The 26,483-nt window shown below is 43.0% G+C and overlaps 1 protein-coding gene across 1 annotated transcript in view; it reads right to left on the bottom strand.

Moving 5' to 3' along the window:
- The window catches only part of tmem145 (transmembrane protein 145), a 34,808-nt gene extending 8,581 nt beyond the window's left edge, over positions 1 to 26,227 (bottom strand). The window contains exons 1-10 of the mRNA XM_076109690.1: positions 26,117 to 26,227; positions 14,738 to 14,812; positions 14,213 to 14,290; positions 12,097 to 12,183; positions 11,327 to 11,428; positions 5,250 to 5,334; positions 4,685 to 4,756; positions 1,332 to 1,400; positions 681 to 761; positions 233 to 311 (exon numbers count right to left, since the gene is read on the bottom strand). Coding sequence (XP_075965805.1) covers positions 233 to 311; positions 681 to 761; positions 1,332 to 1,400; positions 4,685 to 4,756; positions 5,250 to 5,334; positions 11,327 to 11,428; positions 12,097 to 12,183; positions 14,213 to 14,290; positions 14,738 to 14,812; positions 26,117 to 26,227 — 839 coding nt within the window. The remainder of the gene's footprint in view (positions 1 to 232; positions 312 to 680; positions 762 to 1,331; positions 1,401 to 4,684; positions 4,757 to 5,249; positions 5,335 to 11,326; positions 11,429 to 12,096; positions 12,184 to 14,212; positions 14,291 to 14,737; positions 14,813 to 26,116) is intronic.
- Positions 26,228 to 26,483: the final 256 nt, after the last annotated feature.

Raw genomic sequence — 26,483 nt, 5'->3', positions numbered from 1 at the left:
CACATCAGGTGTTCATCCGCACCACCGAGCGAACTAACTGACTATTTGACTGACACCTAACATTGTCATGACATACTGTACTGAATGTGACAGTGAGGCCTGGCAGTGAGAGGCAGCAGCAGCAGCATAAACACACCTGGAGAAGGTGACAGGCTTGTATTACAAGAGACATGCATAGGCTTGAAGAAACACACACACACACACAAGCTGCAAAAAAAGTGCAAACCCCCACCTGGTGACAGTGAAACCTTTGCCCAACAATATGAGCATCAGGAGGAACACCAAGAAACTGACTGAGAAGAGTAATTTCCCTGGAGACGGACAGAGAGGAGGATTGAGACAGAAAGTGAGAAAGAGAAGACAGAGGGGGTAATTAGGTTGTGGTTTCCGAATCTGTAATATCAGAGGAGAAAGATTAAAATCAGGTTGACACACACACACACACACACACACACACACACACACACACACACACACACACACACACACACACACACACACACACACACACACACACACACACACACACACACACACACACACACACACACACACACACACACACACACACACACACACACACACACACACACACACACACACACACACACACACAGAGTGATTTTCCAGTGCAGAGGCAGTGTCAGTCAGTCAGTGGCTGATGCAGGAGAAAAACTCACCAAGTAGTTTCAGGCTGCCGTTGCCAACTCCATCTCGAGCATACAGGCCCCAGTAGACACAATGGAACAACAGGCTGAGCACTGCCAAGTAGAAAAGATACAGAGAAATGGAGAACGAGGGAGAAAGGGAGAACGAGGGAGAAGAGGAGGAGAAAAGGGAGAAAAGAAGGAGATGTCAGAAACAAGAAGTAAAGACGAGGAGACAGGGAGATGATAATGAGGAAAGAGAAAGGGCAGAGGTAGGAGAAGAGGAGACAAATGGGAAGTAGAGAAGCGAGACAGAAAAGAAGAGGAAGTGATGAAAGGAGATGAAAAGGGAGCAAAAGGCTTGAGAGACGTGGGAGTAGAGGGAGGAAGGGAATGCAGGGGTGACAGGACAATTGAGGAGAGTGATGGGGTGTTCGTCACTAACAGCATGCTCCACTGAAGACTGCGCCGCATGGCTGTTTGCAAAAGTTCCTATTCAGAGTTCCTAAGGACGATAATATCTCGGCTCTTGATGTGGGGATTAAGGTATAAGATGCTGCAGCCATGCGAGAAGCTCATTGTTTTCTTGAGCATGTGTACGTGTGTGTTATGGCATAAAGTGTGTGTGTGTGTGTGTGTGTGTGTGTGTGTGTGTGTGTGTGTGTTCGGGACAGAAGCGCTCACCCTCCACACCTGCCGCCATCATAAACATTTTGTAGGTTGTGTGAAGAAGCTGTCTTCCCTTCAGATTGTCTGCAGAGGAGAGAAAAACAAACAAGAATGAGGTGTGTGTGTGTGTGTGTGTGCGCGTGTGGATAGAGATAAAAAGGATGGAGATATGCTAACAGATGGCAAAGGAGAGCGAGAGAGGCACAGATAGTGAGAGACAGAGGATAAAAAGAGAAGACCGCCTTGTGGTTGTATGCCTCTGCCAACCATTAAAGTTGCAGTTTATATCCATGTCTGTCCACAATGTCACCACTTAATAATTGTATCCTATTACATTACATACATTACATTTGTGTGGAATTGTGATAATTAGCACATGAATTCTGTCATTAGGAAACATGTTTTTTCGAGGTCACAGGGACCTTTAACCACCACATTCTAATCAGTTCATCCTTGTATCTATGTGGACGTTTGTGCAACATTTGAAGAGATTACCCTCAAGGCGCTGCTGAGATATCACGTTCGAGAGAATGAGCCAGATGTGAGGTTGCAGTGACCTTGAAGTTTGACCACCAAAATTGAATCCGTACTGCTGAGGTGCCTTAAACTTGCATTATTTCTAATAGCCAGGAGGGGCCGACTCCTCTGGTAGCAAAAAGAAGTCAGACTGAAGTCTATGAGAAAATTACTTCTCACTTGATATATTACCTCCGTAAACACGAGTTTATAACCTCAATCGCTAGTTACCAGACTTCTTCAGAACAGCATGAAGTTCATTTAGTAAATTATCTCATTCAGAGTAAGACAGACGATGAAGCAGGGTTTCGCTTTAGGGCGTGGCTACCTTCATCCAGTCTGGTACAGCGAGTATTCTGTTCATGAGAGTTAATACTAACATTTTGGTTGCCTAAAAATGTCTTATTCAGCGTGTGGTTGTACTTAGCTCAACCCTCTTGTGTCACTTAGAGCTCCAAAAACCAAGATGGCGATGGCCAAAATGCCGAACTCAAGGCTTCGAAACTATAGTCCATGAACGAATGGGCTACGTCACGGTGACTACGTCCACTTCTTACGTACAATGTATAGTTCATCCTTTAGTCCTAGAGAACATTTATGCCAAATTTGAAGACATTCCCTCCTGGCGTTCCTGAGATATTGGGTTCACAAGAATGGGACAGACAACCCAAAAACATAATGCCTCCAGCCACGGTTATTGCCGGCGTGGAGGCATAAAAACAGAACAAAGGAGAAGGTCAGATAAAAAGGGGGGGCGCGACCATTAGCATGCATCCATCTAGTGATGCCCGTCTCTACATGAGGCCTTATACATCTTCTCCACTCTCTCCGCCAAGATTGTGAGGAAATATTTTTAATGCGTATTTAACAAGACAATTTTATTACCTATACACTTCTGTGAACAGAAGTGGCCCTGGGGAAAATTTACAGGGGGAGGAAGGGTCATAAACGTTCACACACACACTCATAACAGCCTGTTTAACCACAGGCTTGGCCAGCCAGACGCTGCTGGATCCTCCTGCGACTTCCTCCAAAGGTACACCAATGATGGCTGTCAAAGGAACATTTTTCCCCCAAAACGAAAATTCTGTCCCCTTCAATGTTTTATAACCTTTTAAACATTTTACATCTTTAATAATCTGCATATCCTATGGCATTGTGAATATTGTTTTCATTTTGGTGGAAGTAATGAAATAAAAGTCCCTTTAGGCCTGATTCCCTCTATTTGTGCAACACTCTACATCGTAATTTACATGTGCTTTGTTTGACTTTAAAAGGTTAGAGATCTAACGGTGTTTACCTGAGGAGGAACCGGAGGGCGAGCGCTACGCTACTGTGACAAACAGCTGCAACCGCCGTATGAGAGCAGTGCAGAGCGGCAGCCACTAGCTAGCCAGTGGGGCACGCTCATATGCACTAACATGCACTAAAAAAAACATGCGTGTTCGGTGTTGTAAACAAAGCAAGGAGAGGCTTGGATTACAACACACACTGCCCTATGCCTGTATTTTCCCTTATCTTCTTATTTTGGCCGGGGCTCTTCTAAGGGTCAGCTAAGAGCATTTGGGCCCAACGTGGGCATCTAACCCCCAGCCAATAAGGGTGTGCAGCCCTTTCTCATTCCGAGGTCAAATACCCCCGCTTTGTCACGCCCCTCTCTGTCATCAAGGCTCAAGGAATATGGCACTCATTAGCATCTGTTACAAAGCGGCGGAGAAGGGGATGTTACATCGCAGTGTGTTTTTATGTGTTTTTATGCGTTTCCCCTGTCAGTCTCTCAGCTGTGTGGTGATATATCAGACCGTGTCAGTGAGCGAGCACAAAGAGAGCAGACAGGCCACAACAGGATGAACCGATAAAACGTACAATTAGATGAGTCGACCACCCATACAGCTACTGTTGCTGTAAGGTTGAGGCATGCGGCTAATTTAATCGTAGGGTAGCCCAGTGCTGTTATCCTTCGGGGTCGTTTGGTCACCCGTACGTTTGGGCTTTATGGAGGACAGCTCCGTCAATAGAACGAGCATAAACGGCAACGAATAATAGCAATAAATCGAGTGGCTCGCAGACTTCCTTCCTCACTCATATGGTGCTTAACGCGTTTCCACAGAAGTTAGAGCAACTAGAAAAGGACAAACGAATAGAATGCACCGTTAACTTTAATAAAATTACAGATTTCTCCATTGTTGGAAATATTTGGGATAATGTAAAATACACAACTCAACAAAATATATATATATCGTACTACTTGGTTTAGTCGTGTGTAACATTTTAATGTGGGAATTGTACATATATCTTTAACACTGCACTACGGTTAAATGAGAAAATATGTTTATTTTGTAATTTAAGTGAGTCAATCCTTAGGAAAGGTAAGGAATCCTGACAGTACATGAAGAAAGCAAGGAATGACAGATCCTTCACTGAGAAGTAAGGCATTTCGTGGGGCTCTTGCTCTCAGCTGCTTCGGGTTATTTGAGCTGTGACCTTCATGTGACAAACTCGCTTCACTAACCTTAAGGCTACCACTACCTTCTCCATTCAACCGTTCGACTTTACACAAAAAACAAACCCCACTCTCGCCATCCTCCCGCTCCTGCTTTCTAGATTGCTCTTGCTTTGTTCTGAAAACTCCCTGCTCCGAGGAAAAAGTAGGCACATGCTCCCCCCTTTACGTATCAGAGGAAACATGAGAACTTACTCCTATCCCATCAAGAAAGCATGTAGATTTTTATAATAGATCTGAAGAAAAGGGGCATTAAATGACTGCTGGGGCTCTGAAAGTCAGAATAAATTGGCTCATAGAAGAAGAGGGAGGAAGAGAGATACGGTTAAGTGGAAAAGGCGGTACTTACAGGCAAAGTAGCAGGAGAGGAGGAACACCAGGGAGAAGATGACCAGGAAGGTGATGTCCGTCTCCAAGATGCCTGTGAATAGGGGATGGTGGAAGTAGAGGAAAGATAGAGAATAATTGATGAGAAAGAAAAAATGAAGGTGGAAAGGAATAAAGGAAGGCACGAGAGAGAGGAGGTGGAATCAAAATGAGGTTCAGAGGATATCAAGGCGAGGAAGAGAGGGGCAGTAGAAGTAGAAAAAAGGAAATGGTGAAAGATTCAGAGAGGCAGGTACATGATGAGGATATTGGATTAGTTAAGAAGCAGAGAGAGAGTTACAGTAGGAGAGTGGGGGAGACAGAGAACATTGGAGATGTAGGAATAATTCATTTGGAAGCTACTTGGGCCTCTTCTTCTTTTCATCCATTCCTCTCAGTTCATCTATCACCATTAATTCATCCAGCCGTCCCTTCATTATTGTAATTTGTTCAGTTCTGTGTGCTTTATTGGCCGTGCTAAGTGGTGTTGGCTTGTGCCATCAGCGATTCCTTCCATAATCGCTCTTTTTCTGTCCAATCACTCTTACCGAACTCATCTGCAGAGAAATGCTGCGTCCAGAAAGACTGGCCGTTGGACAGTTTCATCTCGTACTCCAGCATCAGGCCATCGCCCTGCGAGAGAGGAGAGGAAACGGAGAGAGAGAGAGAGAGAGAGAGAGAGAGAGAGAGAGAGAGGGAGGAGGCAGGTGAAATAAAAAATACATTCAGGCTTTGTGAGCTGAACAAAATATACATTAAATCTACGTTTTTTTAAACATTATTCCTATGACATTTTGAGGTGTCATAAATCTGATGATGGGAGAGAACAAAGATGTTAGCTGGACTTAAAACCAGCATTGTCATGTTAATATGAGTGCTAGGTCACCAAGACGTTTTTTTCCACAAAAGTGTTATTTGTTATCAAAAGAAGCCAAAGTTCTCAAAGTAAAATGTTGTATAAACAGCCTAACAAGAACATTGCTAAAAAAAAAAAGAAAGAAGAAAAAGTAAAAACTGTGATTTAGATGAGGAAAATATCTAATAGAAATACTCGCTGCTCTTCTGGGACCAAAAAACATTTGAAGATCAACACCCAGCCTTATTAATAATGCTGATGTGATGACTCCAGGAAAACCACAATCTAAACTACGCCACCAAATCAGGAAAATGACGATCCCAGAGGACGTCTAACCTCATATCACAATGTCAACACATCGCCCTGCTTTCACTTGCAACCATATCCGCAAACTGACGAAAAACATCTGACGTTGCTCGCTTGCCAATCATGAGACAGTTTTGCTGATTTTCAAAGATGGTTGATTCATCATTTTCTGCTGCAGCAATTGACCGCTGACGTCCATTCTTCACACCAGCATGTCATGTGAGGGAAAAAGGCGAATGTACCGCACGTGAATTTGTGATTTTGTTTGATGAGATATATTTTTAAATGAAATCTCTGCCTTCCACAGCTTTAAGCTTAAAAAAAAAAATCAAAAAACCTTTCCTGTTACAAGAGGAGGAAATTATCCAAATCCTCCTTGGGGAGAGACACACTGTTGGTCGAGCTGCTCAGTGTAATTGTGCCGTATAGTCAGTCGGTCCCCCAGCTGGCCTGGAAGTGCCTCGGGATCCCCCAGGTGCGCGGAGGAAGTTAGTGGAGGAATAAAAAAAAAAAGGAATCTAGGCTGCTAATGTGCTGCCAATGAGAATATGACCCAGATTAACAGGAAGGAAGGAAGGATCATATCCAGAGCAACAGTTTTCTCTGCTTCAATGCAGCGCACTCTTTTTCTTTAAATCAAAACTTAAATGTCGATCGATATACATGTTCTACATTGCAATGTTGTGAAAGAGCACAAAAAGAGAATATTCGGGTGTGTGAACATGCAGCAAAGGAGAAATACCGTGAAGTGAATGAACACACCGGTGTGTTGAACCCATATTGGAATGATATGTTCATTTTTGGCAGTTGCACAAATAAAAAAGTGTCAAACTGAAAGTGAATTTTGGGAGGTGAAAAAAGTGGTATGGGGAGAGCAGAGAACGAGATAGAAGGGGGGCAGAGATCGGTTGACAATCAGAGCACAGTGAGCTCATTTCACACACAAGTTCAAAGCCGATGGAGTTCGCGCTTGTGGAGCGAGTAAAAAAAAAAAAAAAAAAGACTTTGATTTCGTTTGGCAGCCCGCGACTTCCATCTCACTCCCTCTATCAAAAAGGTCGAGAGGCAGAGAGCGTGCACTGCCACAAAATCAATACAGACACAAAGAGCAAGGAGACGGAGATACAGAGAGTGATAGATGTAGAGAGAGAGAAAGTAAAAAAAACAAAAAAACACGATAGAAGACCAAGTAGAGAGAAAGCCAGAACGAACAGAAAGGAGCACATGCAAAGACGGGAAGAGAGACGTATGCAGGGGAGATGAGGGAAGAAGTAGCACTTCACACAGCAGATTATCTCTTGTTGGGACTGACAGGGAGTCACAGGATGATTTTGGGGTTGCTTGTTGGTTTCAGGTGTAAAAGGCATCCACTTCTGATATATCACACACTGACTGTGCTCTAACCCAAACACCTGTGCAGTCTTGAGCATCTTGTGCTCCCCCTGGGCTGCTGATAACTGCATTTAGAGTTGCATGGAGAGAGTGGATCTTTTTCTCTACCACATGTGGACGGCTGAACATTATGCTCATATCTGGTTGTTGGACATGTCATTCCAAAACCATGAGGCATTAAAAAGGATACTCCAGCAATTTAATACTGCACTTCCACAACGCTGGGGGACTCGCAGTCGCAAGAGGTAGATTTTAAAACGGAATGGTCAAATATATTTTGATATACAGTATATCCTATTTGTCCCTAGCATGAGTTTACTCTATTCTACATCTATAAGGAAACTTGACGATGCATTTTCATTAGATCCTCTCTGCCTGGCAGACGCCAACGTCTTTCACACTCCACACTTTTAGATTGAAATGCAGGCTCTCTTTCTCAGACTTCACAAAGCTCCTCCAAAGCCAAATGTCCCTTTGATATTCTGCTATAACAGCCTCCACTCCTCTGGGAAGGCTTTCCAAAAGATTTTTTGGAACCTGGCTGCAAGGATTTGCACCCATTCAGCCACAAAAGCATTAATTGCGGCACTGATGCCTGACTAGGGGTTGGCAGTAGAGGTTTTGACATTTCGGAATTCTAAAATGCAGTGGGATGCGTACGTGGACAGCTCTGACTCAATGCAGTGACAGAACATACTCGGGAGTGTGCTTTCACTTGAGCTCAGTGTGAAGCTTTACTGCATTTCTGCTGTCATTCGCAGAGGGCGGAGCTTGATACACTCCTACACGAACACTCCCACAGAGATGGCAGTCTGCTAGCTTGTTGCTGTCGCCACAAGTATTAGCTGCTCCGTTTCAACAATGTTGGGCTGAAAAAAAAAACCTGCATTCAGGCTAAAATTTAACTCCAGTGTTGTGTCGGGAGGCACAATGACTTAAACCAGGTAAGAGTAGAAGAGCTATGACTACGGAAAACTAACTAAAGTCCACAAGCCGCTAGGCTCATTCATGCCATAGTCATTTATTGAGACGCATCATCGACAGGAATCATGAGGGCAGAAGAAGGGCCAGTGACGTTCTTCATCAACAAACCTGTTGCTTTATGGACTTTGCTTTGTGCATGGAGGCATTCACGTGTTGAAACAGGAAAGGGCCTTCCCCAAATCAATACGATTTAGCGATACAATTCCCCTTAAATAATCAATTAATCCAGAAAATAATCCCCGGATTAATAACAACTGTTGATAATGAAAAAACATTTTAGTTGCAGCTCTGACAAAGTGTATTTTGACATAATACACTAGCAGAATCACACTCTTCAGCACTGCACTTTGTTTTCACAATGTGAGCAACACAATCTACAAATCATTGGGTTTTGTTCATTTCCTATAAAAGTGAGTACATCTCCCAAAAGACTCCGAACACTGTCAGAGACTCGTGTTATTGTCTCTCTTATTTATCACATTAAAGAAGTAAAATGCGTCAATTCCAAACGGGCTTCCCATCTTTCACAGAGTGATATGATAAGGATCCTTCCTCTGTATGCGACTGTGCTCAAGTCTTTACAACAGACAGTTTACATTTCTGAAGAAAACACAGTAGACGTAGGCGTTTTTCTAAACTTCTTCTATAAAGATGAGTCACCTGGCGAGGCCAATTTCATAGTTTCATTAACAGCAGTTCTGCTCAGCATAATACAATAGCGGCTGATTACAACCATTCAAAGCTTTCCATTTCTCCACTTCTGTTTGAAAGACCCCAAGGATAAACGCCTCATAAACTAACTCTCACACTCTCGGAGCAGGGAAGCCATTTTGTTGTTCTGTTATCTTCATACTGTCAATGAATGGCATAATTAGCCCCAACTAATGAGTTATATTATTGTGACTTATCGAAATAGTTTAATGTAAGGCAATAACAAAGAAATAAGTGTTGCCTTGTGAAAACTTACACCGCCCCACGGACGTAATTACAGCTGGACAGTAGAGTATGTTGTTGATGCAAGTTTTTGAGACTAAATTATCAAGAGAAATACTATTCATGCAAATACATCTGCAGGAGAAAAGGGCCAGAGGTCCTCTGCTCTGTAATTTGTGATGACCTGAATTGTATTTATAATGATTATTTGCAGCCTTGAGGTTTCCTGTTATAATTCAAGAAGTGAAATTTCCTGGAAATGTTAAATAACGATCCACCTCACATTTTACCATTTCATGCAGGCGAGTCTACATCTGGGTATTGAGCGAAGACACCCTATGGTTTCAAGGGGCTTATGAGCTGATATAGATTTAGATCCACTTCAGCACAGGTAAAGACTGAGATGGAAAGAACATGAAATGAGAGGCGGATAACAGGGACAAAGAGAGAGGAGAATAAGTAGCAGCACATAAAAGTGAGGGGGCACGGAATAATGCATTAAATGAACAAGAAGAAGAAATGAGTCCAGTGAGAGGGCATGATGGAAAGCACAATTAGAGACAGGCTGATGGAGAGGAGCGGGAGACGGAGAGGTAAATGGATATGAAAAGGCGTGGAGTCGCGTCTCAGCTTGGTGACAGAGTTGAAAGAGAGCAGGACGCAGCCGGTAAATGTGAGCGACAAACGAAGAAAGACGAAGAGGTGTGAAAGCATAAGGGAAGCGAGAGGCGAGGGGTGTAAATTGGCTGCGGGGCGCGGCGTGCACATGTCCCCGGGAGTGGAGACGAGCTCTTACACTTTAGTCCAACAGCATTAGGCAGGGCGTATATCAGCGGATGCTGGCATGACACTAAACCACACTCCGTGGGAAGCATCTGTTCTGATCATATCCCTCTTCAACCGACAGCAGAAAAACAAATCCACCACAAAAAACAACAAAAACCTCACACACTTATGACCAGGAGCACGACACTGACGCAACCCAGATTGTGACACTGATAGGCAGGCAGGCATAGTGACAACTTCAGCAGAAGTCTTACATATGCACCCGCTTTCACAAACACAAAAACATCGACAGATAAAAAAAACAACACACACATCTATTCCTGGGATTCTTCCCTGACTGAAGCCCTCGGTGTAGGAGGCTGTATCATCACTGAGCAGAGCCATCATTATACAAGCTCCTGATTTCTTCACCGAGTGCCCCAGTCCAAACTCGCATCAACAAACAACACACCGCAGCTAACTGTGTTTTTTTCCCCCTCCCAGCGCACCATTAGCACCATACTGAGCCCCATTATAAAATAACACAATGCTTAAAAAGTCCCTGAAGGTAGCAAATCAATAGCAGTGGACACCCTTGTAGGGACTGTTTAGCACAGTTAAAGCAGAGAGTCAGCTATGTTACATTTGGGATAGGGTCTAATGGGTGTGCAGCATGCATCAGCATTCATAATCCTAGCTAGAATACAATCTTTTTAAGTTGCAATCTTTATAAAATTATCTGTCTGTCTTTCTGTCTATCTCATTTGGATAACAACTGTAAATGAAAGGGTTATATTTCCTTGCAGTTTTTGCTGATTTAGATTACTTCATTTCAAGAATTTAAAATGTGGCCTGGTGCTAAATGCTCAAATGGGAAAGCACATACTGGAACAGAAATTATGCTGAATCATAGTTGATTTAAAATGTATAGCAAGAGACGGCACAATAAAAGTAGCCTCAACACATCCAGGGTTTCACGGAGCCTTCCTCCGGGTATGCTGGGTATATTTTTCCCTGAGCCTTCCCATTTTCTGAAATCTGTTCATTGAGTTGTTTGGCTTAAATGCAAAAACCTGAAAACTGTGATTGAAAATATTAAAAAAGCTCTTTATCCGGCATTTAAATAACACATTAAATGTATGGATATCTGAGATATCTATATTATTGTTATCAATAAGAATAAAGGAGCAATCTGATCATTGATGGATAGATGATGCTGACGATGACGACAGTGATGAAGTTTGTTTGTCTGAAGAGCAGCAGAAAACAAACAGTGACTGCACCGTTATATTTGCATGTGAGGCACCCAAAGCGGCTAGCCTGATCAAGGTGGTCCTGGTGGTACACCTGCCTCTGTAGAGAGGAAAGGCGGGAGTAGTCGGTGCTTACCCCACACTTGCTGAGAGCAATGTACCACCATCTTTCCCTCACTGAGCGGAAACTACGACCGCCCACGCAGCTCAGAACCTCCTCATTTCCGTCTCCCTCCACCTGAGAGAGAGAGAGAGAGATAAAGGAAATGCATGAATGGGAGGGGGGGGGGGGTCTGCACAGAGGATGTTGTTTTACCTCAAAGACGCATTGAACTATCACAGTAGAGTGGGAGCCTGATATATCAAGATACAAAGGAATTTCACACCCAGATATAGCCTGAAATGTGTCAACAAGATCCACTAACCGCCCCAACAACAGAGTCACGCTGGCAATCACACTTCCTAATGTGATAAACAAACATGTTGTGTTACTTATTGAAAAAGAAACAAAAGGAATATATTATTTTAAAAGAAAAAGGTGTTACAGAGGAGAGAAAAATCTTTTGGAATATTTCTGGTTGACTAGGATGCAGCAACACAGTAAATATGTGAATCAGTAAAATGTTACAAAAACACATTACAGGCCATTAGCTTTCACTGCCTCTCCGTGGACTTGTTTACCTTTTTATACATATTTATGGTCCTTTTTTTGCATCACAAAAGAATACGCAACAGGACAGATGAAAATAACTGTGTGGTGATAAAATGGAATAATGTGACAGTCTCTAGTAAAAGCATAGAGAGGGGTCAGAGGTAAACTTTTACATTATATTCTGTTTATTACATTATAGTGTGTGTACATCCTTGTATATTGATTTATGTGTGTGTGTGTGAGTGAGCTCTTACCACACAGCCTGACCAGGTGTAGCGCGTTGTGAGGTTGATGACCTGGTTGTTCTCGGGCCTCAGCACCGCTTCCTTCTGGTAGCAGTTCTGACGGGAGACAACACATAATCTAAATATAGGAACAACGTTTAAAACCAATCAAAAATGCCCTAAATGGTAAATAGTCTTGTATAGCGCTTTTCTAGTCTTCTGACCACTCAAAGCTCTTTAACACTACATGTCATCATTCACCCATTCATACACTGATGGCATTGGCTACCATGCAAGGTGCCACCTGCCCATCAGGATCTATTTCAGCATTCACACACCGATGGCACAGCCCAATTTGGGGTTCAGTGCCTTGCCCAAGGACACATCGACACGGACTAGAGGAGTCGGTCTTCTGATTGAGGGACGACCCGCTCTACCTTCTGAGCCACAGTCGCCCCCTAACAAATTTCAGTTGCATCTACTCAGCATTTTACTTCTATTTCTACACGTTTCAAAAGATATTTTTCAATAAAACTCAGAAAATGTGCCATAACCTGTTGCATGCTGCTCTGGGTTTACCCACATACAGCCTACGGTCTACACCTATGTTCAGCTGTATGCATATCAAGGAAAAACAGACCGGCATTGAAAGCATAAGAGACCGTTTTCCCAGTCCAGAATATACAGTGTTTAATTAAAATGTAATTGAAATTGTGGCAGCATTGCCTTCTGGTCTACTGAAGCTGCTCTATGTGGAATTAAAATGGATTTTTTTTTTGTCCCTCCTGTGGTACATTTCTCCCTGCGTGACAGCTGAATATTACTGCAAAAATGATGTGTAGCATGAAGGTCGTACTTTTTGATTTTGGGAAAATGACACCAAAAATCTGTCTGAGAGCAGCGGAATGGTGTGCTGTTTGCAGCTGTGTTGGAAATATCTCAAGATGGAGTCGCATCTGTGTGTCGAAAGAAAAGTACACCAGCAAATGACTTCCTGCGCCGAGCAATGCGAGGTATTCGGTCAATGTTATTCTTTTTCCCCAACGGGGACTAGACCATTTTAAAAGAGATTTTTCCACACGGTACACAAAATGCCCGATAACCTTAATAACAGTCTTTACTCGGAAGCTCACCTTACTTTAATAACACAAGAAACCATCTGATGCCGAGTGCTGATAAAATAACACTGGGCTGGTTACACACGGAAGAGCGGCGGGTACCGACGTCTACTTACAATAAATGGTCACATTATACATTATTCATTGGTTGTGAAAGCAATGTAATGTCAATTTTATAGACTGTATTATGTTATATCTCATAGTACCAGCTAGCTGTGGCATACAGGCGAATACAACACAGATTAAGGATTCACGCATGCTTCTCCTATACCTGAGGCCCATATCACATGAAGCCACTCTCTGTAAAAGCCAAAGATCTCAAACCTAAGGTTTAGAAAAAATCATGGTGTTGAATGTACACTGTAAAGACACGTGCATGGTAGAAGAAGTTTGAGAAGCCACTAAATGCACACAGTGCAGTCTGTTAAGTACATGGAAAGAGATGCATTTTCTATTGTTTTGGGTCTGTACTCCGGCTGATTGGATTTGAAATACAATGACTGTGAGGCTAAAGTGCTGACTTTTAGTTTTAAGGGTAAACATCAACTCCCTTCATTTTGAACAGAGCAGTGGCACAAGACCGGGTTGTAAGTCCTAAAATGTGGATATAAATATCCTCAAATCACGGTTGATAGTAAGCACTTAACCCCTTTCATCACGGTTTTATTAACATTTAGGATGTGTTTGAGTACTCGACCAAAGTCTCTGAAGTCTCAGAAGTCTCTGGCGTCTCACTTTGAGTTCACAAATATGGATTGTACCATCCTTGATCACGGCATGTATCATCAATTATATATCATTGGCTGTGAGTGAAAAGCCTTTCAACAACTGAGAAAGACAGCTCTGTTTTATTCGGAGCAGCATGACCAGCGTGTGTTCCTTTAGTTCAAGTTTAAATGTGGAACTCAGCGAAACTGGAGTCACAGAGCTTTTTCAGTACAATGACGTACGAATTAGTAAACAGAGGTGTATTTCTCTTTAATGACGTCTTGTCAAAAGACATGATGCAGAGGGTGTCAGTGTCTCACCTTTTCGTGCCTCTTGTACACAGCTGGCCACTGAGAACTGTCATCAAAGTAGAGCAATATGTTCTGACAGCAGCGAGACTGCACAGATGCGAGGGACGGAGGGAGAGAGCATAGATCAGAGAGGAGGCAGTCAGACGGTTTGAGATTTATATGACAAAAACTGTTTCCAAAGTCTGCAGGCTACAGCAGTAAAGCAAGGCATGAGTAAAAGAAGACAGAGCGAAAGAACAAAACAGACGAGTAGAAAGATGGAGCGGGGGAGGGCAAAAGGGAGGAGGAGAGGATAGAGAAAGAGGACGAGGCGGGTAAAGCAGGAACAGCCGGAGGATTAGGTTTAGATGAAGTAAGAGCAAAGAAAGAGAGAAAGAGAGAGGACTAGATGCTAAAGTGGAGAAAGAAAGGATGAAGAAAGAAGAAAAGTAGAACTCTTATGTTGCAGACAAGAAAGCGTGGGCAAGCTGGGAAAACTGGAATAAATGCACGATACAGACAAAACACACACACAGCCACAGGAAGTCGTCCTACCTTTGGATAGCGGAACCGGAAGTCCAGACGTCCAAAGTCGGTGAGGAAGCAGAAGCGAGTGAGGAAAACCCAGTCCTGGAGTCAAGGAACAGAGGAGGGAGGGGGGGGGGGGGGGGTCAAACAGAGAAGAAGAAAAAATGTTAGCATGAATGAAACAAGATTAAGAGTCTACAGCCATGCTAGCAGCTCTGTGCTCACACGGCTAACTGTGAACTAAGTCACAGTAACCGAATTCTCCCAGTAAAGTTTTCTGGTGGATTGAAGCTGGTCAGTCAGCCATGTTTTTTTTTTTTTAATTCTTAATTTACCCAGAATTCATGGCAAACTAGTCCTACTTAAGATAGTCAAGAACTAAATCGCTTTGTGCATGGGATGAATTGCCACGTCTATTAGCTTGATGGAAGTCCATCTTTGCGAAACCGACCCCTGAGGATTGTGGTATGAGGTGAAAAGTCAACAGAAAGCTAAAGTTACTCCGGCTCATCCTCAGAGGAAAATGTCTGAACCAAATGTCATGGCAATCCATCCAACAGTTGTCGAGACATTTCACTCAAAACCTCAAATGTCATGCCTGTCGGGGGACTACCAAAGTCAGCAGCAGTTATTGTTTGAGGGCCATAAATGTCTGTGCAAACGTTTGTGCCGATCCATCTTTTAGATGTAGAGATATTGTTCGGGATAAGTGAAAACTTTGACCTACTTTTAGCGCTAGAGAAAAAAAGTCAGTTCTCTGAGCACAATGTTTATCTGTATGAATGGATTCATCTCACATGAATCCATCCATACAGATGCTGAGATATTTCAGCCTAACTGTCATCATTGCATGTTGCGCGGGAGTATTACCGAGCGAGAGCAAACCCGATCTTTCAAAGTGGAGAGCAACAGCCAAGTTGTTAAGTCAGTGGCGGACTGAGATGGTTTTCGTTTTTTCCAATGCTGGAGCATTGCTTTCTTCACAGGTATGAGGCCACAGGCAATGAGTTGTCTTCGAGGCTCGAAAGAAATATAGAAGTCGGGGAAGACATTAACTGGGCAATAAAGAGAAAGAGAGCAGAGGGGAGCCAAAACAGAAGGAGAGTTTCAGAAAAGTTAAATCAAAAAAAGGATGGAGGAGTAAACGAAGAGGTTTCGGTGTAAGAGAAAAAGAAGACAAGTGGAGATGAGGGAGCTGGTGCCAAGAGGGTAAACTTCTAAAGCGGGTAAACACAGAGGGCATCAAGGGGCTGCTGAGCACATTAAAAAGGGAGAGAGGTGGAGAAGAGGAAAAAATAAAACATTTTTAATATTATTCAGCCATAAGCTTGGCAGCATGAGACCAGATAATAGTGCTGATGGTGTACTTCACCGAGCTTACATAAGGCACTGCAGCAGCATGGTGTGTGTATATATATATATATACATATACACACACACACACACACACACACTGTATATTCTATACAGCTGTGGCTAGACACATTCTGTAGATATGGATCATAGAGCTGAACACAGCACTGACACTATATCACTTGTATGATGTTTACACACATTTTTCATTATCTGGAGGACTGCCCAGAGGCCGCCAAAATGAATGAAGACTTTTTAACCAAAATGAGATGTCAAGGCTTTAAGGAAAAAGTAATAGCTAGCCTTACAAAATTAGTGCAACAAATGGGAGAGGTTTTATTTAGACAAATGACACCAGAGAGAGACCAATCTAATCTACAGATTTGTGGTAAATGCCTTTTAATCAATAAGGTGTCCCACTATGTTAACCAAGTGCTTGGTTAGCATAGTGGGACACCCTCACCCTCCCCTCTCGAAGTGTGTCGGAGAGCGACGGGTGGCCTCCAACGTAAAGACGCTAGAGGCCCTCGCTGGGGCCAGTGCTTTGGTTTGTCCGTTCTGGGCTACTGTAGAAACATGGCGGTGCAACATGGAGGACTCCATGAAGAGAACCCGCTCCGTATCTAGATATAAACGTCTCTTTCTAAGTGTAAGGTCAGTTTCAGGGGATTATACACTAAAGAAAACATAGTTATGAATATCTTTGCCAATAAATCTCCCTTAAGGCAACAAATGGGCCGATGTTGAATAGTTTAATATCACCGTATTTTATCATCTTTATGTTCTCTTACAGATGCAAATGCATTAAATTAGTTTTGGTTCCAACACCAATATTGTTTTTCAATATGTTTATAAAAGTTAAAGTATGAAGTGTTAGAGACTCTAAATGTGTTTTTCTACCTTTTTAGTCAGAAACAACTTTGCTCATTTTGATTAATTGTTTGAGTTGTATGTTTGCTGTTGTGTTGTTTGATAGTGGACTGAACATATGTTGGACTGTTGGTCACACAAAATACGCAATATGTCAACTTGAGCTCTAAGAAATTATGTTGGACACTTTTTGGCCAGTTAATCGAGTAATAATAAACAGCGGATTAAGCTATAATGAAACAATTTATTAGTTGCAGACACAACTAAATAAGATATACCAAACTTCTAAAGTTAATGCGTCACTTTATTGTTATCAACACGAACAGACCTACACAAACGTACCTAAAAATATATATATTTAAATTGAATGAGGAAATATCATAGATTAAGTAAACAGGACTGAGAAGCTGATCAAGTATTCAATGCAAACTTTTAATACTCAACTATTTTGTATGCTGCAGTCACAATTCTGTCGGTATTCAACAAGTATTGAGGTATCCTTTCTTTCAATATAGGTGACAACAGCTAAGTTTTTGTGCCGTCACAAAACCTTTCATTGAACAAAAGTGCCTTAGTGTTATCCTAACACAAGCAGCCATACAAAAACTCTGGTTCCAGCTTCACAAATGTAATCATTTGCTGCCTTTTCTTGTCTTAAATTATAGTAAACTGAATATCTTTGTGTTTTAGGCTGTTAATTGGGAAAAAAATACTTTTCTTTGGGCTTTTGGAAATGGTGGTGGCCATTTCTCATAATTTTCTTACATTTTACAGACCAAACAATTAATCAACAAAATGCCATGCCAACTCTCAAAATGATTTTTAATAGTCAATGCTACAAACTCAGTTTGGTCAGTACTTCAATGTCCGGCCCTGCTCCAAGCTGTAGTAATGACTTGGTTTATGACTACTTTCGCTTTCCTGGAGAGGCAGAGTGTGTGTTTCAGGCACAACTTCACCTCCTCCAAAGGTGTCTGGAGAAGGGAGAAAGTCTAACGAGGTCAAAACTCCAGCAACACTTGCAGTACACAGAACAAGGGTCAGTACTTATGCTTTCCTACAACACCTAATCCTAACTGGAGATCTATACGTTATCTGGAAATGATAAAACAGCAAGTATTAAATTATCATAGAACACAACAGTGAACTGACTTATCCATCTGCAGTGTAGCTTTTATTACCAGGAAACCACAGCCACATAGCATAAAAATAACAAAATCCAGGTGATAAAGTCTCTCATATCAGGAAATTACATTATATTGACACATCTCCAAGTTCTACTTCAGGTTATGATTATTTTTGCTAAAATCAATCTTTCTGTTCAAATGTTAAAAACAAACAACTGCATTCACACACACACAACGCTTCGACACACACACACAAGAATCTGTTGCACATTTCAGCTTCTTCAGGGACTAGCGCACAGTCCTCTTCTTTATTAAAACTGGCCTCAAGATTGCTTGTTATGAACTCTTGATCTCCACCCAACCAGGAAAACTCCCCGTGTACCATTATACTGTAATTACCTCTGCCCGGCTTTCTCCCTACATAAACAAGCACGGTAATTTCTGTGCTAAGAAACAAAGTGCAACTAGAGCAGCGTAGCGTGGCCGGCCCCGCTGCCTCCATATATCACAGCAAACAAAACCCGCAGCCATATTTCAGCCGCTGCCAGGCAGCTTCATCCCCCGGAGCCACTGGGTTATAATTCATGGCAAACTCCAAAAGTCACTGAAGCCTGAGACTCACTCCCACCTCCGAGGCTGAGACCATGACAACAGGGGCAGCAGAGGGGAGCGCTGACCCAGAGATGAATCCCTGGAGAGAGGAGAGGAGGGTGGTCTGGTTGTGATGGGGGGTGGGGGGGGGGGGGGGGGGGGGATCGTTTAACTCACCACAGGCTAGGACTGTGAAAGACCCCCTTGTTGGACGCAACCACAGAATCCCCCACAAACATCTGTCACACACTTACTTACAGCATAGACACACACACACACACACACTTCAGTGCCTGCAGCATACCTTAGTTTGCAGCTGCCATAGAAACATCAAAAGGCCAAGCTGTTCTTTCAAACACACACAAACACTTTCACTTAGTCACACTCCCGGACCCTCGTCCTTCAAATTTCCTCCTCAAAAGCACAGCAGAAATATAACTCGGCTCCGACCGAACTAAGGTGTTCAAAGCAGATCAGTTGTTTCTTAACCAACTTCCTACTTGCTACATGAGCCAGTTCCTTGAGCTTCACACACACACACACACACACACACACACACACACACACACACACACACACACACACACACACACACACACACACACACACACACACACACACACACACACACACACACACACACACACACACACACACACACACACACACACACTAAAATACCAGAAGTACTAACGAACTAACCACACATTCAACCAACCAATAAACCAACAGTATATCTTTAACTGGTTGTACAGTACTGTGATTAAACAGCTCTATCATATGAAAAGTGAGCAAACATGAGAAAGCACACACACTGACATCCAAACACTGCACCCAGGGGATTATGGGACATTTTCCTTCAAAGCCGATGGACGTCCATATGTCTCCACACTTCAAAGCAGGCTTTCTAAGATTTTGGAACCTGGCTGCAGGGATTTTCTCCCTTTCAGCCACAAGAGCATCAGTGAGGTCAGGCACAGATGTTGGCTGTGATAAGTTCAGGCTCGCAGTCGGATATCCAGTTCATCCCAAAGGTGTTTGATGGGGTTGAGCTCAGGGCTCTGTGCAGGCCAGTCATGTCTCTCCTCAACAAACCCAGAGAAACACTATTTCTTTAACCTGGCTCTGTTGATGGAGGCATTGTAAAGATGAAACGGGAGAATTTTACCCAAAGTTGAAAGCACAATGTCTAAAACATAAGTGTATGCAGTAACAATTTCCCTTTAAATAGATCTACACTTGAGCTGAAAAATAATATAATAAACTATTTTGATGATTGATTCGTCATTTTTCCAGCACAAATTCTTTGGTTCCAGCTTCTCAAGTGTGGCTTTAAGATCAAACTGACAATGTGATCGGCATTTTTAACTACTGTATGACATTAAAGTACATCATTCAAGCGATCAATCTGCAGATTAATCAATAATGAAAATAATCACAACAATACAATACAAGCACAATAGACTTAAAGTCAGTAGCGTGTTTGGATAAAAAAAAGAACTCCACCGATGCAGCAAAGCCATAGATATCATCTTTATTAATCCATCTATTTGTTCTTTGCTGTAAAAACCTGGCGCCTCCGTTACCCACAATGCAACTTGACCGTCAACTGTTTGGTCAAAAATGTACGTGTGTTATGCTGATAGGGACTAATGTAGCCTCAGGCCTCAAGCAGAGATGAGGAACGGGCTACAGAAGAATCTTTTTCATTTCTAAACTTGTAGTCTTTTACCCCAAACCAAGGCCGACTGAAGGGACATCGCTTCAGTCAATTTCTTAGATTTCACACAGCTCCACAAAGGGCTTCATACTACTTTTTTTCACGGATGAAGTAGCACTCCTTGAGATTAAACAGACTTTGAAATGTAAAAATCGTTGAACTTCCCCTTTAAAAGGAAGACCACCAAGTGGAACAAAGCCAAGATGGTATCAACAAGCCAGCATGCCGCTCAAATAGCTATTAGCACAAATCACCCCCAGGACCGAGCTATCCCACCAACGTCAACAACTAAACCCAGCGGCCGCTAGTTAGTCTAGTATGGCTTGGTGTGTGTGTGTGTGTGTGTGTGTTACAGAGAGTCAGTGGAGAGCAGAACAGAAACCGAGCCCTGGAGAACAGCAACAGCGGATGAGGTGTCTACCTTAATCCCCTTTTAGTCTTCTTATTTCCCCACGGCCACTGCATTGTGATGCAGAATCACTCAGCCACCTCCCCGAGTGCGTGTGCGTGCCTGCACATGTGCGTGTGTGTGTGTGTGTGTGTGTGTGTGTGTGTGTACACACCATTAATCAAGTGCTGGGCCTTGATGCAGTATCCGGTCAATTCAGCATCTCCCCGTCTCTCTCTTTCTGTCTTTCCTCCCTCACAGCTTCTGTGCTTTCATCTCTGTAGCTTTCGGTCTTTTTCTCTCTTTCTCCTCCAGATCACTGTTTGCTTTCTAAGCCTCATTAACAATTAATTACCAATCAGCTAGTCGAGTCACCCCTGGACCGCTGGGCTTCTCAATGATTCATTAGTCAGGGTTACACAACGCTGCGACGCATAAACACACTCACGCACCGACAAACACAAACACGCTGGAGCTCGGTCTCTCTCCGTCTCTCTGGGTGTTTCACATGAGCACACACAGACTCTGTGGACACACACACATTCACATTAAAGCAAGCATATGGACCCATGAGAAACACTCGCCCCCACATGCACACACCTGCACACACCTGCACACACGCACGGTGCCTGCCTGTATCTAATCACGTCCTCATTAAAAAGAGAGGCGGGAAAACTGATTGAGTTGGAAGTTCTACACATGCATGGCTCCCAAAAACTTACTTCAACGTCAACTTGAAGGATTCTTCAGTGACTTTCAAAGCCATGTTTGCAGAAATTCAAGAATTTGGAAGTGGCATATTTGAAGATAAGACATGGCATTAATTAAAACAAGACATCATATACTCGGTCTCTTTCTTTCATGATCCTATTAAGTCCAGAAATCCTGGTGAAATCCTTCATTTCAAAACAGCTGCTATCTCAACCCCAACATCCATCACAGTGTCTTTACTCGGGGTGCGATGTTGATTTTAGGATGGAGAGAAGCCCGGCGAGCTGATGAATATGGCCGCCAGATTTTTAAATTAGAAAAAGAACTTTCAAGGGCATCTGTTCGTTTTCATTAATTTTCAAAAGACAAAAGTTGAAAGACCTTTCTGGTATAATTCACATACTTTCATTAACCGTGGAAACCAAAGACATTTGAACCTGTCTGAAGACTCATTCTTTACAGAATAAGTCTCTAAAACCTCCATTTCCAAGAGAATACCGAAAACTGGGGCTGAATGATTGATCGTCTTGTTTATTAAAGCTGCAGTCGTTTTCATAACGCAAGAACTGCAATTTTAAATATATTAGTTATTTTCTCAAAAGCATCTTTAAAAAAAAAAAAAGCAGGAGCAACCAAGTGTTAGTGTTGTCTGGGCTACTTTTAATCATACTTTCATTTTGTTAGATCAACGTTAATTGTTGGGTTGGCCAAACAAAAGAAAGGAAAGTCCCATCTGATGGCTGGTTAATTAACTCTCAGCATGCTGGTGTCTTTCATACGTGGACTAAATGTTACTGATGCACTCATCAGACTGTTTTCAGTCTCGATCGATTACTGGACTTTGGGTATCGGCCAATAAAGAGTGCCGATCCGGTACCAGTGTTTCCTTAATAAGCCGTATGCCTCACCGCGTAGAGAGGTGACTCTTTCATGTGTCAGGCAACATCAGGCTCCACTTCAACATCACTTTACGAACTTTGTAAAAAAAAAAAAGAGTCAAATAAAGAGAAATTACAATTTGTCTTCATTTTATTAAAGACTCACAAAAAATGTCGCAATTAAATCCGTCTGCTCGTTCAGCAACACGGTTACTGCTATTTCACAGCAATGGTCGAGGCCATACATTCTTACTTGCAGAAACCTCAGTCAGATGAAGCATCAGTGAGTCAGACAACCTCTCTGACCCTGCACTCTGTGTTACTGGGGGTCGGAGAGAGGGCAGGTTAACAAAAGCAGATGCATTCTGGTCATTTTGCTAACAAGGGGGATGGCAACTCCCCCCCCCCCCCCCCCAAGAAGTCAGATTGTATAGAAGTCTATGAGACAGTGGCCCTGCATTGTAAACATGAGTTCATGGTCTCAATCGCTAGTTTCAAGTCCTCTTCAACACAGCGTGATGTGCATTTTGTAAATGATGGTCCCATTTGAAATAGACGATAAAGCAGAGTATGCTTTAGGGTGTGGCTACCTTGTGATTGACAGGTCGCTGCCACGGCGTTGTCCGTTCTGGGAGTTGTAAGTGTTGTCGTCTTAAAACTTTAAACCTTTCCCAGTGTGTTTTCAGTTCGTGAAAGTAAATCGGAACATTTTGGTCATCTAAAAGTATCTTGTTTAGCATTCGGTTGTACTTCTGGTTGCATAAAAACAAAACGTCAGCCAAGAAACAAGATGGCGACGGCACAAACCAGTGGTTGACATGGCAGTGACTATACATCCACTTCTTATTTACAGTTTCAGCCTCTTTGAAAGCTGAGGTTTGACCCCTGCTAACAGCAAGTCCATCCCGTGAAAATGTAACTGAGCAAAACAAGTTCAACATCTCTATGGAAACAAGAGGAAACGGGCTGCTGAAGGAGTGCAACGCGTTTATTCCTTTCCCAGATTGTCCCAGCTGGATTCAAAACGCCAACCTTCCCCTGACCTTAAAGCCACTGCTGCCTCTCAAAGGGACACTTTATCAGCGCCTCCACACTCCACGAGCCAAAGCTAATTCTAAACATCGACCAGCCCGAATAAAGCTGTTGACCAGTCGGCCGCACCGGTGCCGTGGGATTACTTTGTTTATGTTTCTCTATATTTCTGCAGCCGCTCCACAGTTTCCAACAGTTCATCTCTCCCAGGACGGTAGATTACATTCGTCAATTTGCAGCTCTGCAAAAATAAAAAATAAATCTGCCTTCAGCTCTGCATACGTTGACAGAACTACGGTGTTTAGTGGTTTTCGTGCGAGTGCTCGAGTTTATTATGTGCGTTAGTGCGTTTGTGTCAATCTGAGAGGAAGGGGATTTCTGTGGAGTTAGTTGTTCACCTTGGGACAAGAATGCACGAGCAAGACTGATGTGTTGAACTACAAAAAAACACACACACACACACACACACACACACTATCAATATGTCAAAGCAGATGTTTCCTGATGTCATTCGGGCTCTGGTGTTTTGCTGAGGTTGTTAAATGATCATTGACGGGTTCACAAGAGTAAGACGATGAAAGAAATAAAGTGCACGTCTCCATTTTTTAAACATTTTTTTGACTCTTAACTAATTTCTTCATTTAAATTTGGCAAACAATGGAGGGAAGCTAAAATAATCACTTGTTAACTTGTTTAATCGATTAGACCCTCAACAGATAACCCATCAGCTATTTTGATATTCATCTTTTAAGCAAAAATGACAAAAATCCAGATTTATTTCTAATTATCATTATTAATACATTTTTGCCTTTTGATAGTAAAGTAACCATCTTTGGATTTTTGAGTGTTGACTGGACAAAAACAATTCATCACCTTTGGCTCTAAGAAACTGTGACCTTTTTTCCGAACAATTAATCAATAAAATCAGATTGTTCCATAATGAAAATATTTGTTAGTTACAGCCTACAATGCAGTTTAAGGGCACAATTTACTTTTAGGTAAAACTTATTATATTTGTGGCCTTACGAGACAAGCTGACTAAATCTATATTCTTATTTACTGCAGAGGCCTCGGAAAGTCCTTGTCACAAGCTGGAGAGTCTCTCTCACACACACACACACACACACACACACACACACACACACACTTGGAAGTTGCCCAGTGAAACCTATTGCTCACCACTGAGCAGCTTCACTGGAGCAGGTGCAGATTCAGCGCTTCGTTCAAGGGCATCGCATCAGCAGTGATGGACGGATGAGTGCCTCTTGTTCAATTTATCCATCCAAATCCCCGTCGTCCTCCCAGAGTTTTAAACTGGCGACTTTAATCTCTCACTTCAAGGCGTATTTTTTTTTTTATTTAATGTAGTCAAGGTTCAGGGAATGTGAGCTACACCACCAACAAGTCAGCATGCTCGAAAGAGAATTACAGCTTGTTGGCTCAAACTGGTGTCTGATAGATTCTGTTTACTTTTTTGGGGGGAGCCAAGTCAGGCGATATACAGTACACACACGTAAGGTGATATGCTGGTGCTTGGTGGCAAAGCATGAAAATCTGTGGTACATTAAACACCCGAGTGGTTGGAACACAATATTGATACCGTGTGTCAGTGGAGGGATATTTCTGAACATGCATGCTGTATTATAACAACAGCACATCCCATCACAGGCTGAACAGTGCAACAAAATAGTCCCCCCCCCCCCCACCCACCCACCCTTCTTTTATGGTTTATATATCATTTTAAACTGGATTGCCAGGCGAAAAATGTGCACACATCACCTTAAGATCTGGTAAATTGTTTTTGTATAAATTGTTTTCGTTTTCCCCTGGTCTCGAATCTCAGCTGACCTCCACAGCACAGTTTGTGCAACACAATTACCATAATCTTCTAAACAACCATGAATCATCGGAATTAAGGCGTATCAGACAGTCCTGTCATTAAAACAGTGCTACTCATGCGTGTCAAACTTGATCCACAAACTCGTGAAAATACGAAGCAGAGATGTGGAACAGCAGGTGGTAGCCTCGTGAATCACACTCACACACACACACACACACACACACACACACACACACGGCCCAGTGCTACAGACTCTGCTCAGCTGCACAGTTAACATGTTAACTCTGAGATCTTGTCAGGGCAGCGATGATGTCGATCTCTCTGAAAACAGACTCCAAAAATAATAAAATCTGACCGGCGGGGCTGGACAGAGCCCAGTTTCTCGTGGATCAAACAGCAATCCATCGCCGCGCGTCAGCAGCCATATGACGCACACCTGTAACGGGTCCACTAATCACAAACAGGAATACCACTGCTGATTTACATTTAAGAACAACAAATTATAATAATGCGCGTTAAACTGGAATTGGCTTAATTGGCTGAAGGGGCGAGTGGTCGCTATACAGGAGGCTCGATCGGCAGCAGTGGTTCTGATGGGATGCCGCTTATACTGGAGCTATGATGCCAAAGACCATCACAATGGGCACAATATACGCCACAGATGACGCACGCAGACGGCGCGCAATTGCAATGGCAGAATAGTAGTAATTGTGTTTCATATAGGCGACAATAAAACACACGCCAAGATGTCCGGAGCAACTTAACGGTGCATCCACCACAGAAACACCTGCGTGCGGAGACGCAGTCCCTTCCCCAGCTGCCTCTCTGTGGCGCTGTCATTGACGCAAAGTGCCAACTAATTCAAGACGTAAAATACCTCCAAAAAAAGCGCTCACCTCTTTGGTGTTGATGATGCCTTTGACGTATTTCCCGAGGACGGAATCCACGAAGAAGACGCTGGACAGCACAGCCAGGCACAGGAGTCTCTCCCCGACCCTCACCTCCATCTTTCTCTCTCCTCGCTGTCGCGACTCTGCTCTCCGGGCTCCCCGAAAAAAAGCCTGTCTCTGAGCGGGAGCGCGCACTGAGGAACGGCTCGAGCACAAGCGAGAGAGAGAGACGCGTTCACGCTAGTCCCTTCAATGCATGTGGCCCCCCTACAGTGGTTGAAGCTGGATGGTGTGTGTGTGTGTGTGTGTATGTGCGCGCTCCCGGTTCCGCTCGTGCTTTGAGAATGCGACACGTCCGCACATAAAAAATGCT

This window comes from Anarhichas minor, unplaced genomic scaffold (assembly GCF_050575085.1).
Source record: "Anarhichas minor isolate MPS153535 unplaced genomic scaffold, ASM5057508v1 ptg000041l, whole genome shotgun sequence".
Taxonomy (NCBI): domain Eukaryota; kingdom Metazoa; phylum Chordata; class Actinopteri; order Perciformes; family Anarhichadidae; genus Anarhichas; species Anarhichas minor.
Note: the sequence above shows the minus strand (reverse complement) of the source record. Positions and strands in the feature narration are given on the sequence as shown.